Below are 12798 nucleotides of genomic sequence, written 5' to 3'. Positions count from 1 at the left end.
ACGTATAACATAGACATAGATAATCACCCACCAAGTACCCACAGAATATGGCTGCCTAAATATGGTTCCCAATCAGAGACAACGATAGACAGCTGCCTCTAATTGAGAACCAATCTAGGCAACCATAGACATACAATTTACCTAGAAAGGAAAACAGCCCCATAAACATACAAAACCCCTAGACAATCCCCATATTTGTTTTTGTTTTTCTGCTCTTTTGCACACCTGTATTTCTACTTGCACATCCTCATCTACACATATATCAGTCCAGTGTAAATTGCTAAATTGTAATTACTTTGCCACTATTGGCCTATTTTTTGCCTTACCATCTTACTACATTTGCACACACTGTATACAGATTTTTCTATTGTGTTATTGACTGTATGTTTGTTTATCCCATGTGTAACTCTGTGTTGTTTTTGTCACACTGCTTTGCTTTATCTTGGCCAGGTCGCAGTTGTAAATGCGAACTTGTTCTCAACTGGCCTATCTGGTAAAATAAAGTTTAAATTAAAAATTAAAAAATACAGAAAAAGAGATTAACATTATTGACAGTGCTGCAGCTGAAACTCAAAACTACTGAGAAAGTACGCCAGAGCTCAGGTAGGCAGTTAAAACTACCACACAAACAAACACACACATCACACTCTGAGACTTGACCGTTGGCTAATTTAATGGTTACACACTGAACAAAGAAACTTGTATTGAGTATAATTTGATAAGAGGGAAACGTGCACAATGAATGTGAAATCAATTCAAATGAACTTGATTATAATGCTGATATGTGAAGCTATCCTATGATGTGTTCTACTCTCCTCACCTTTTTATTTAGGGAACAGTATGACTACCATACAGACAAGCAGCTGGAATATTCATGCCTGTTCTCTTTTTATGGGATCCAGAAGGAAGATTGGAAATGTCTACTCTCCTCTTCTATTTTCATGATTTATTTAGACATTTTATTTGACCTATACGTTGTGCTTCGTTAAATTATATATGTCTATGTGTGAGAGAGAGGGGGATCATATAATTAGGAATTGGACTACTAATGTAATAGGCTCTGTTTGGGGATATACATTATAATTAACAACTCTCAATATGTGTTTTATTTTTTTCAGTAGTCCGTATACAATACGCCACATCTGGCCACATATGCGTATTACTGTAGATTTCAAGCGAGGTAAAGTGAATCTAAATCGAAACTGAAATTTGGAAAACAAATATGTCGCACTTCTCTTTCTCGAAGCTGAAAAATCGGTGAAATCGGTAAATTGTTGGTAGGCTACGGTTTTAATTGTGTTATCACAGTGCTAAAATGTACATGAAACTAACGAAGTAATCAAGTCATGAAATCATACTGACATGTAGGTATTGTAAGACGCCTGTAGTCCGTTTCCAGGCTCTATTTCAGCCCTGCTGAAGCTACTATTCATGTAGATTATTCATGTGTGCATGCATATTGTTGTGGCGAATCTTCAAATATTTGGAATTTGAATCCATATGCGAGGTCTACAATTAGATTTTAATACAGACGACATTTTCCATATCGCTGTCCACAAATGAGTGTTGCTGCGGCAGTAACCTCAAAACGAAAATCCGCGCAAACAGACGTACAAAAATGAAACTATGGTGCGTCTTTATGGGTGACGGGCTTTGTTGATCGAAAAAGGCCTGAACAATTATTGTAAATAAAATAAAAACTCCAAGTAGCCTCGTAGCCCAGATACGGTACGACATTCTCATTGTTATTTCATAAATGATTTAGCCTGATAATAATTATATTCTATTCTATATATAATGTGGTTATTATTGTTATTGTTGTAGTTATATAATTGTTGTTACATTGTTATAATTGTTATAGTGGTGTTCTAATAATACTCGTATAATTAGTCTAGTATGTGTTTACAATAAGGTAGGCCTAAATATATTTTTCCAAATCAAGGTGTATACACATTTAAATCTAACAGATTATGGCTGTAATGTTTTCTCTGTTAACACAAGATCTTTTGATTATTCAGGTGTGAAAAAATGAGTTCCAGAGAGAATCCTCCAAAGAAAACAGGATGCGACAAAGGCATCGTGAAGAGGTTTAAAATGAGACTTGACCTCATATTTGGTAAGCAATAAGTCCGTTTCTGTCTCAAGATCGAGCCATTGTAGGTCTACATGCTGACACACTGAAGTGGATCAGTTATGGTACTACAATAATTCATTATTCTTTCTTTATTTTAGACTACAATGGCTTAGTTAATCAAGGAGCAACCTGTTATTTGAACAGTGTGCTGCAGGTCCTCTTCATGACTAAGGACTTCAGAGAGGCTGTGGAAAGGTTTGGGAATTTCCATTTTCTGATTGAGTCCCACTTAACACAATGATTTACAATCTAAAATCAATACATTCAACTATAATGATATGCAGTAAGAGAATATATTAGATATCACATCGATCTCTACAGTCACTGTGGTCAAGATCAGAAGACTGCTGATTTTCACCTGAACAGCCTTTTCCAGGCGTTAAAGACAAGTGAAACTCACACAAAGGACATCTTATCCATACTTGGCATTGGAAATGGTGAGTTTGCTTTTGATATCCTGCTGAGAAAGAGTATATATTTGACCTAACTTTGATAAATGTACAAGTGCTCTAAGAGCATTATACAGTATATTCAAACAGGTATAATACATTCCTTTCCTGCAGTCAAATGACCTGGTGGCCTCATGGGTGGAATATTATTCATATTTTTTTGAATTTCATAATTAATGAACATTTAAAACAGAAAATGCCTAAAATCCGCTATTTCTATGTCAAATATATATACTGTGACCTCCCGAGTGATGCAGTGGTCTAAGGCACTGCATCGCAGTGCAAGCCGAGTTACTACAGTTCCTGGTTTGATATCATGCTGTGTCGTAGCCATCCGCGACCGGGAGACCCATGAGGCAACAAACAATTGGCCCAGCATCGTCCGGGTTAGGGGAGGGTTTGGCCGCCCGGGATATCCTTGTCCCACTCCTGTGGCGGGCCCAGGCGCATGCAAGCTGACATGGTTGCCAGGTGTACGGTGTTTCCTCTGACACATTGGTAGGGCTGGCTCCAAGGTTAAGCGTGCATTGTGTCAAGAAGCAGTGTGGCTTTCCAGGGTTGTGTTTTGGAGGACGCACGCCACTTGACCTTCGCCTCTACCGAATCCATAGGGGAGATGCAGCGATGGTACAAGACTGTAACTACCAATTGGGAATGATGAAATTGTGTAGAAAAGGGGGTAAAATAATTTTTACAATAATAAGTATTCAGACCCCTTCCCTTTTTCCACATTTTATTACGTTACAGCCTTATTCTAAAATTGATTAAATAAAATGTTTTCCTCCTCAATCTACACACAATACCCCATAATGACAAAGTGCTATTGTAATAAAAATAAAATCTGAAATCCCTTATTTACAAAAATATTAAGACCCTTTGCTTTGACACTCGAAATTAAGCTCAGGTGCATCCTGTTTCCATTCATCATCCTTGAGATGTTTCTACAGCTTGATTGGATCCACCTGTGGTAAATTAAATTGATTGGACATGATTTGGAAGGGCACATACCTGTCTGTATAAGGTCCCACAGTTGACAGTGCATGTCAGAGTAAAAACCAAGCCACGATTGTCTAAATTGTCCATAGAGCTCAGAGACAGGATTGTGTCAAGGCACAGAACTGGGGAAGGGTACCAAACATTTCTGCAGCATTGAAGTTCACCAAGAACACAGTGGCCTCCATCATTCTTAAATGGAAGAGGTTTGGAACCACCAAGACTCTTCCTAGAGATGGCCACCCGGCCAAACTGAGCAATCAGGGGAGAAGGGCCCTGGTCAGGAAGGTGACCAAGAACCCGGTGGTTAGTCTGACAAAGCTCCGGAGTTCCTCTTTGGAGATGGGAGAACCTTTCAGAAGGACAACCATCTCTGCAGCACTCCACCAATCAGGCCTTTATGGTAGAGTGGCCAGACGGAAGCCACTCCTCAGTAAAAGGCACATGACAGCCTGCTTGGAGTTTGCCACAAGGTAGCTTAAGGACTCATACCATAAGAAACAAGATTTTCTGGTCTGATGAAACCAAGATTGAACTCTTTGGCCTGAATGCCAAGTGTCACGTCTTGGGGAAACCTGGCACCATCCCTACTGTGAGGCATGTTGGTGGCAGCATTATGCTGTGGGGATGTTTTTCCGTGTGTGTGTGTGTGAGGGAAATTATTTTGTTTCAAAGTAGATTTGTTTAAGACTACCAAGAAACACTCTTGTGTGACCCTGATTTAGCCCACTGCATTAAAAGGTTAAACTATATACATACATTTGAATGAATCAAATTATAAATAATTTTAGTAAAACATATATATTAGTAAACAATTATAAATTATATGAGTTTATATAAATGAAAAAGTATATCCTTTGCATTATGACCTACCGCAGGAGTGTTTTGACTTGTTGTTTTTACCAATCAGTTTACGAGCAACGGGATGCTGCTGAATATTTTGAGACTATTTTAAGCATGGTCAATCCTTATGTGTCTCAGGTACAGTATTATTGATTATTTATACTGACATGTTATTAGAAAAAACCTGCAACTGAACATGTTATAAATACAATATTTGCCATGACAAGACTTTATTATTATATGGCATATTTTTGCATTTAGATCTTCAAAGGACATTTGAGACACACAATGAGATGTTCAGAAGGTCATGTGACCAGTGATGAAACTGGTCCATTCTGGACTCTACCACTCTCAATAGAAAATCAATCAGACTCAAACAAAACCTACAGTGTGGTAAGGAAAATATTCTTCAAGTATTTTAGTCATTTCCAAAGGTTTGGAATTTTGCAGGGAAGGATTGTTTGTGAACGGTGTGTGTGTGTGTGTTTACAGAGGGATGGTTTTGAGGAGTTTTTCAAGTCTTCAACTGTCAGTGAGATGTATTGCGACCAATGCAATGAGAAAACCTATTCAACCATTGTGAGTTGTGATGTTGAGAATATTCAATCATATCAAAATCCTTAATCCACAATGGTACCAAAAGCCTCTCAAAAAGACAACATGCTTTAGACTATGGAAGGTCATGGCTATACTGATAGACTGATAGTGTGTGTTTGTTTTGTGTCGCCCAGGCATGTAAAATGGAACATCACCCAGAGATTCTGACTCTGCTCCTCAAGAGGTTTGAGTTTGACTACCACAGTATGTCATACACCAAAAATGACTGCTGTGTTGAAGTTCCTCACACGTTACGGACAAAGGTATTTAGAGATACTTTCTTTATAGGACAGGTGCTTTTGTAACATTTTTCTCATGTCGGCGACACATTTGTATATGTATGTATTCAGGCAGGAGCACTATAGAAGGAAAACAGAGGGTTACGTGTTCTCTCATTCTCATTGGTCCTTCACCGGTCCCGACCAAAAACAGCTTCATGACAGACCTTTTCTCTGAACAGAACTGTGACTATGAACTCTATGCAGTTGTGGACCATGTGGGAAGTCTAAGAGGTGGACATTACACTGCTAGAATCAAGTCCTATGATGATCACAACTGGTATGTGTTCGATGACAGCTACGTCAGACAGGTATGTTTTTTTGTCAATTGAATTGAATATTGACTGTTTCAATGTCAAGTATTATGTGTCGTCAAAATATATTAAAACACCTCCAATAGACGCAACCCTCAATATACTGTAGGCCAGTGTACACAATGATTTGCATATATTTGTATACTCTTGTAATACATACTGCTCCTCTCTTACAGCCCAATCCACAATCAATCAGTCATATGAATAATGAAAGGTAAAATGTCAGTGTTTTCCATCTCTTGAGGTTGTGTGTGTGTGTGTGTGTGTGTGTGTGTGTGTGTGTGTGTGTGTGTGTGTGTGTGTGTGTGTGTGTGTGTGTGTGTGTGTGTGTGTGTGTGTGTGTGTGTGTGTGTGTGTGTGTGTGTGTGTGTGTGTGTTTCCAGAGAACATCATGCCAAACTGAATCACCTCTTTTTTGTAATATTACAGTTTTAACATTATTTTCCTATTTCCACTAGATCCCAGAGTGTGTATCTGCTTATGTACAAGAAATGTAAGTTAAAGTGGCAGTGCAGTAAAAAATATATATATTTTCCTCTGTTTTCTATATATTTCCACACTACTAGGTTGGAATAATAATTGGGAAAATGATGTAAGAGCTGTTTGAAAATACTGCCTGAAATTTTAGCTTGTTTTGCATGGGTGGGGTTTTGGACAATAGACCAATAACCAATAAGAGAGGTAGCCCTACTCTTTGCCAATAACAGCTAGTTTTAAGGTTACATATTCCTCCCAATAGGCTTCTCCAAATAGGTCCCTCACTCAGACCACTCTCAGACAGTCTTAGGAAAAAATTCTTGCTTGAGATATTGCTTTTAGCTAAGAAACCTTTTTTTTTTTTAATTTTTTTTTTACCATTTTAATTTAAAACAATCACTGAAAGGTACTTAATTGTTACCCAGAAATGATTTGATATTGAGAAAGAAATGGCTGCATTGGAGCGATAACAATCTGTCATACAGTCATCCCATACAGTAGCATCACTTATCTTAAAGGATCCTCCTATATGTTTTCATTTATCCTGAATTCAACAGCTCCTGTTCAGTCCCTTCAGATTTGTGGCCCTAAATGTTAATTCTGCTTGGATAAACTGAATTATGCTTCCTTCATCTAAACTATTTTTGACCAATTCCAGTCAAACTTATGTATGCATTTCCCTCTAATTCTAAGCACGTGCTCCGGATCAACCAGAAGAGGAAATTAAGAAAAGAGGAGGAATTAAAGTGTATGGAAGAGGAATGGAAGAAAATAGAAGAATAATTGTGGAAAATAAAAGAGGAATGGAATAAAATTAAAGCAGAATTGAAGAAAATAATCAATGTAGAATCACAGAGTATAGCATTGCAATTGGAGAGAATATATGTGGAATTCATGACATGGGTAGAACACAATGGAAGAGGCATTGATGACATTCCTCAACAATTCATGACAATAAGAGACACAGTGAAGATGATAGAAGAGGAAGAGAAGAGAATATATGGAGTTGAAGAGTATAGAAGAGAAATTGAAATGAATACAAAAGAAATTGAAATGTATAGAAGAGGGATTGAAAAACATAGAGGAGGACTTGAAGAGCATAGAAGAGGAATTGAAAAGTATAGAAAAGGAATTGGAGAGTATAGAAGAGAAAGTGAAGGGTATGGAACAGGAATGAAATATAATAGAAGAGGAATGGAAGAGTGTAGAAGAGGAATTGTCAAGTATAGAAGAGGAATTGAACATATGACGGAGTCTGTTACGCTAAGTCACTTAAAGCTAACTGCCAGTTGAAGTCTCTGGGAAAGTGATATCAACAATGGCAACTAACAGCTTCACTAGCCAGCTATTCTGCTTAAAGCCTAGGCTATCATTCAGCAATAAAACAGGTACGCTTGGAACAAATTATATTCTGTTTTAGGTCCCGCTTTATTTGAAGTGCATCTTATGAAGGCTAAGGCTTCATAAAGCAGTCATATACTGTAGAATTTAAAAGTACTAGATAAATGGGCCACAAATCCTCTATAACTGTATTTCATGCTCTAGAAAAGAGTAACGAACGTGAACAAATCAATGAATGGTTATGTCATACAGCTATGCCACATTAGACATTGTTATAGAGCATGATATATGGTTATAGATCATTTGTGAAGAATCTATGTAGTGCTTTATGAAGCCTTCATAGGATGCACTTCACATAAAGTGGGCCCAGTACCCAGTTGTATTCAGTGGCCTTGTTGAAAGATTTTAGACATATAGATACAGTTTTTAGTTTTAGGCTACAAACCCATTCTGCCAAGTCTGTGTCATTAGACATATCGACTAAAGAGAACACGTTTGCATGTTGTATTTCTTATATCTCTTTAGTCATACAAATAATGCCAACAACAGGCAACTTCAAAAGTCCTTTATCACTTGATACATAAAAAATAAAAAATTAGGCTTACCATGTACAATGTTTCTTCTGGGGTGTATTCATTAGTGCACACCCTAGCAAACCATTAGCAATGATTCCCCGCTCAAGGGGATGTTGGGGGGGTATGTGTATGACTAAAGAGATGAATGAATACAGAATGAAAACATGTTCTCCTTAGTCGGTATGGCTAAATATAGCAGCTCATATAAGATAGAATTGTGTGTGTATTGGTAAAGGCCTGCTTTAACTGGTGTGTGTGTGTGTGTGTGTGTGTGTGTGTGTGTGTGTGTGTGTGTGTGTGTGTGTGTGTGTGTGTGTGTGTGTGTGTGTGTGTGTGTGTGTGTGTGTGTGTGTGTGTGTGTGTGTGTGTGTGTGTGTGTGTGTGTGTGTAGAATAAGAACCTAACTAGGGAAGTATGTCCTATGCAGTGGTCACCAAATAATTGATTAAAATGAAAGTCTACAGTAACTTCAACAGCACGGTCTGGGGTAGCACCATGGTGTAGCCTGAGGACAGCTAGCTTCTGTCCTCCTCTTGCTACACTGACTTCAAAACAAAAGCTAGAAGACTCGTAGCATGTACCCCTGACTGCAGTGTGCAGTTCGTGCCTGGCTCAATATGGGCAGAGTCAAATAATTGACTCCGCCCACGTTTGACCCCGCCCACCTGTGTTTTTTTTGTCCATCTGAGGTTTGACAGTACACACTGAATACAAACACACACGTTTGTGCAAGGCACACGTTGAATACAAACATATGTCATTTTTGAAGATCGTAAGTAATATTACATAACGTGGTACCAGCACATGTGTTGTAACACTTTTTGTTTCATGCTATATTTGAGACAAGCTACTGATATTGTTGCAGTGAACAACAGACTTGTTATGTATGTCATGTACTGTTAAAATTGTGTTGATAAATGTTATACATTTGTAATTATATTATTTCATTGAGCGTATATATAGTTACTACCTATCCTGATTTATAATGCTATTTACTTTCCTCATGAGAATGTATTTTTTTTTTTTTTTTTTTCACCTTTATTTAACCAGGTGGGCCAGTTGAGAACAAGTTCTCTGTCACGAATACCACCGAAGGTGGCTCCCCTTCCTGCTCGGGTGGCGCTCGGCGGTCGTCGTTGCCGGTCTATTAGCTGCCACCGATCCCTTTTTCCTTTTCGTTTGTTTTTGTCTAATTGTTTTCACCTGTTCCTTGTTGGGGTTTTGGGATGGGTGTTATTTAAATTCGTTTTGCCCACTGGTGTTTGTGCGGGCTTGTTGGTTGTTACGTTTGGGTCCTGTGTGGCTCAGTCGGTAGAGCATGGCGCTTGCAACGCCAAGCGTCGTGGGTTCGATTCCCACTGGGACCACCCATATGTAAAAGTAGTGGCCCCAGCCGACTTGTAAGTCGCTTTGGACAAAAGCGTCTGCTAAATGGGATATATATGTATCGTGGTTTGTTTTGGGTTTTCGCTGTCCAGTGTTTGTATCTAGGTTCTGGGTTTGTTTAGCGCCAGTGTTCTGGGCATTCACCCATGTTTTGGACGTGTTACGTTTTGAAGGACATGAAAGCGTTTTCCCGTTCATTTCGCTCTCTGCATTTGACTCCTCACTCATTTCACTCACCCGCCGTTACATTCTCATTTTCAACTGCGACCTGGCCAAGATAAAGCAAAATGGAGAATGGAGACAGACTATAACATATAGACACGTGGACAAGCTGAATGTGCTTTGTACACTAAGTTTTACCAGCTCCAGTAAAGAGATCAGAGACTCGGGTGACTTCTACATCATCTTTACTAAACAACACAATTAACAATTGAAACAATTAACACAGCAGAGGAAAACAAGGTTTGACCACTCCTCAAAAATGGCTTCACTCTTGCTCCTCAAAAGAGGCAGACAGTCATTTTATTGTAGTCAACTGCCTCCACATAGAACATCTCATAATGTCTCTGTAACTGGAACGAGAACATGAATGGTTCCTTGAGGAGAATATTCTTCATCCAGGCCATCATACAGCCGTAGTTTTCAGTTTTGTCTAGAAAGAAAACAGATTGTGGTCATTAAGTAATGTAAGGGAACCTCTAGTGATGTGTATACAAGAATGCACCTTACTTTAGCTAATAGCCTATGCTGTACCTGATCCTGCATTAAATACACTGATGTAACTGAAAAAAATAGGGCAAATATAAAAAAATGTGAATGTCAAATATATTCAATAAACAAAGAAATAGTACCTCTGTGCCTCACTGAAGCATGACCTTTGATGTGGTTGTTGACCTTTGGTGTGGTTGTTGACCATATATTGTTCAGCCTTATATGTGCAGAAGGGGCAGTGATGAAGTTGACAGCTGCTGCATTTTTACATTTTAGGACTCTCGCCCTCCAACAACACACTAACGTGTCTCTATACATCAAAGAAAAATAAGCATAGACATAAAAAGGCATGAAGGCATGGACATAGAGTGGCATAAAATAGGCAATAGGCATTTCATTATTGTATATACTATGTGTAGGCTGTGTAGACTCGCTATGTGTATCTTAGGGAATGGCCGTCGGCATCAACGATGCAAGTAGGTACATTTGTCCAAATAAGATTTCCTCATTGTAAGCAATTGCCTAAGGGTGCTATTGCTAACGTTAATTAGCTAGCTCACGTGAAAATGGGTGCTAATTAACACTATGCTATCGGTGCGGGGAGTTGGTTAATTCCAAAAAACATTTGTAATTACAGGAGACAGGAGGAGGTATATTATAAATTGTTCTCTTGGTTTTCAAACTTTATTTTTGTTTCCAATTAGTGCAATCTATTCCAAATTGCCTTGCTAACTTCTGTAGCTAGCTACCAGCACGAGTGTGCAGTTTTCTCTGTCAGAATGGTAGAAGGGCCAACGATGCTGAAAATGTTGTGGACTTTTGGTTGAAGAACCCCTTTCATTCTCTGGTCTACAGGAAAAGGTGCAAATTAAAAGCGAAGGTCGACCTCTGCCCGAGATGAGTTTCATGTAGAAGGATGAAAAGGTGAGGGCTTTCAATATAAACTGGTATCAAAAGTATATCGTTAGCTGGTTAACAGGGAGCCTTTCATCAGGCCGCCTGTATTTCTGGCCTTGCCTGCTTTTTGGAAAGTCCGAGCCTTGGTCAAAAAGTGGGTACAGTGCCACGAAGAACATAGATTGTTCAGCTAACGAAAAAACAAAAGCAGGGCATGCAAGAATTTGCTTTTAGAGGACACGACGAGAGGGAAAGTTCCATTAACAAGGGCAACTACAAGGAGGTTGCAGAGGTAATTACGCGTTATGATGCTTTACTTGCTGAACATATCAAACTTTCAACTGTCTTTTCTGGGATCTCGAAAACAATTCAAAAGGATTTGATAGCTTCCATCGCATCATCCATTAAAAGTTAGATTAAGGGGAGAGCTTGGCGCAGCGCATTTTGTCTTGTGCGCTCAGAAGACGAGAACACATAATCACTCTGGACAGACACAAGCAAAAACTCATGACATAAATGTTGTCAGCAGGCTACACCTAAACATTCGAAATCTGACATGCTGTATCGGATGATAAACTGTTAAAAATTGCCCCCCCGCTCTGGGACCTATGGTGCCACCAGTCTGTTTGCAGTTGTCAGTTATCGTCAGATATGTGGATGATCAGGGCTTTATTAAGGAACCTTCCTTGGGAAGCTTTATTGTGTCAAGTGGGTGAGATGCGCAGTCTGTGTTTGACTTCATGAATTTTGAGATGTTTGTAGAAAAACTTGTTGTCCAAACCTATGATGGATTGTATCCATCCAAAAGTGTTTAAACTCAAAACCTATTTCCATTTTCCACTGAAACTGTGATTTTTAAAAAATAAAGTAGTTGTACAATATCATTGGTATGCTCAGAGCATCTTTTTACAGCTTGAGAAGTTGACATTTTACTACTGTACTTGGGCCTTTAATAAGGAGGTTTGCTGATTACAGAAGACAGATTCCAGTTGTTAGGTTTGTTAGTGACTCAAATTTTCTGCTGATATTCTGATCTTGTATCTCACTCCACAGTTTCCTGGCTCTGCGGACCCCTGGGAGATTGATCACAGGTCTATAAGTCTGCATTTCAATTGGACTGGTGTGTATTATATGCCTATAGGGAACACACTATTCCCTTTGAGATGGACAGCTCCTGAGGACATCACCAGTAGAAAGTTCACCATCATGGGTGACGTGTGTTCCTTCGGCACCTTGCTGTATGAGATCGTGACCTATGGGGAGATGCCCTGTCCCAGTAAGATTTGTATAATTAGGATATATTAATCTCCTTGGCATTAAAGCTCATTGAGGGAAAAATTGGACAAGAAAAGTTCATACTATTATCCCATTTGACCCCAAACACTTCTGGATATCAGATAAACAGTTACTAACCACGATTTCGACCTCAAATAAGACTTAAACTCAGCTGTTGCCCGGTCCCTATTCCTTTGTTCCATTAGCTACCAAAACCCTGCAGGCATAGACACAGTAGACGAGCTGCAGCCCTAGTGAAAATTATGAGAAAACCGAACGGCGCTCCCCTCCTTTCTGTTGGCAAATGTCCAGTCACTTTAGAATAAGATGAGCTTCGTTTGAGAGTCTCATGTCTTACAGATACGTGGCCAGATGATGACACTATACACATAGTAATTTGTGGATTCTTCATCCAGTGGCAAGATCGGACGAAGGCTTTGGGAAAGTCTAAAGAAGGAGGGGGGGGGGTCATAAATAACAACAGGTGTGCTGCTTCCAGTGTGAAGGAAATCTATAACTTTTGCTCAC

General features: G+C 39.1%; 1 protein-coding gene and 1 non-coding gene across 7 annotated transcripts; both read left to right on the top strand.

Moving 5' to 3' along the window:
- Positions 1-1175: 1175 nt before the first annotated feature.
- On the top strand, positions 1176-12699 carry LOC135516238 (ubiquitin carboxyl-terminal hydrolase 47-like). Of its 6 annotated transcripts, none has more exons than XM_064940386.1 (12): positions 1176-1364; positions 2019-2116; positions 2233-2329; positions 2456-2571; positions 4487-4557; positions 4681-4812; positions 4912-4998; positions 5151-5279; positions 5477-5605; positions 5785-5822; positions 6067-6101; positions 9052-12699. In XM_064940386.1, coding segments are annotated over exons 1-12 (1035 nt in total). In that variant the 5' UTR covers positions 1176-1362; the 3' UTR covers positions 9153-12699. The 6 variants fall into 6 exon arrangements, with proteins under 6 accessions (XP_064796458.1, XP_064796453.1, XP_064796454.1 ...); XM_064940381.1 differs by lacking the exon at positions 9052-12699 and adding an exon at positions 6779-6983; XM_064940382.1 differs by lacking the exon at positions 9052-12699 and adding an exon at positions 6779-6983 and having other exon boundaries at positions 1176-1728.
- On the top strand, positions 9293-9368 carry trnaa-ugc (transfer RNA alanine (anticodon UGC)). Its single transcript has one exon. It is a non-coding gene; the product is annotated as a tRNA-Ala (tRNA).
- Positions 12700-12798: the final 99 nt, after the last annotated feature.

The sequence above is a fragment of the Oncorhynchus masou genome, chromosome 27, assembly GCF_036934945.1.
Source record: "Oncorhynchus masou masou isolate Uvic2021 chromosome 27, UVic_Omas_1.1, whole genome shotgun sequence".
Taxonomy (NCBI): Eukaryota; Metazoa; Chordata; class Actinopteri; order Salmoniformes; family Salmonidae; genus Oncorhynchus; species Oncorhynchus masou.
The sequence above is the reverse complement of the archived record's forward strand: the minus strand, read 5'-3'. Positions and strand labels throughout refer to the sequence as shown.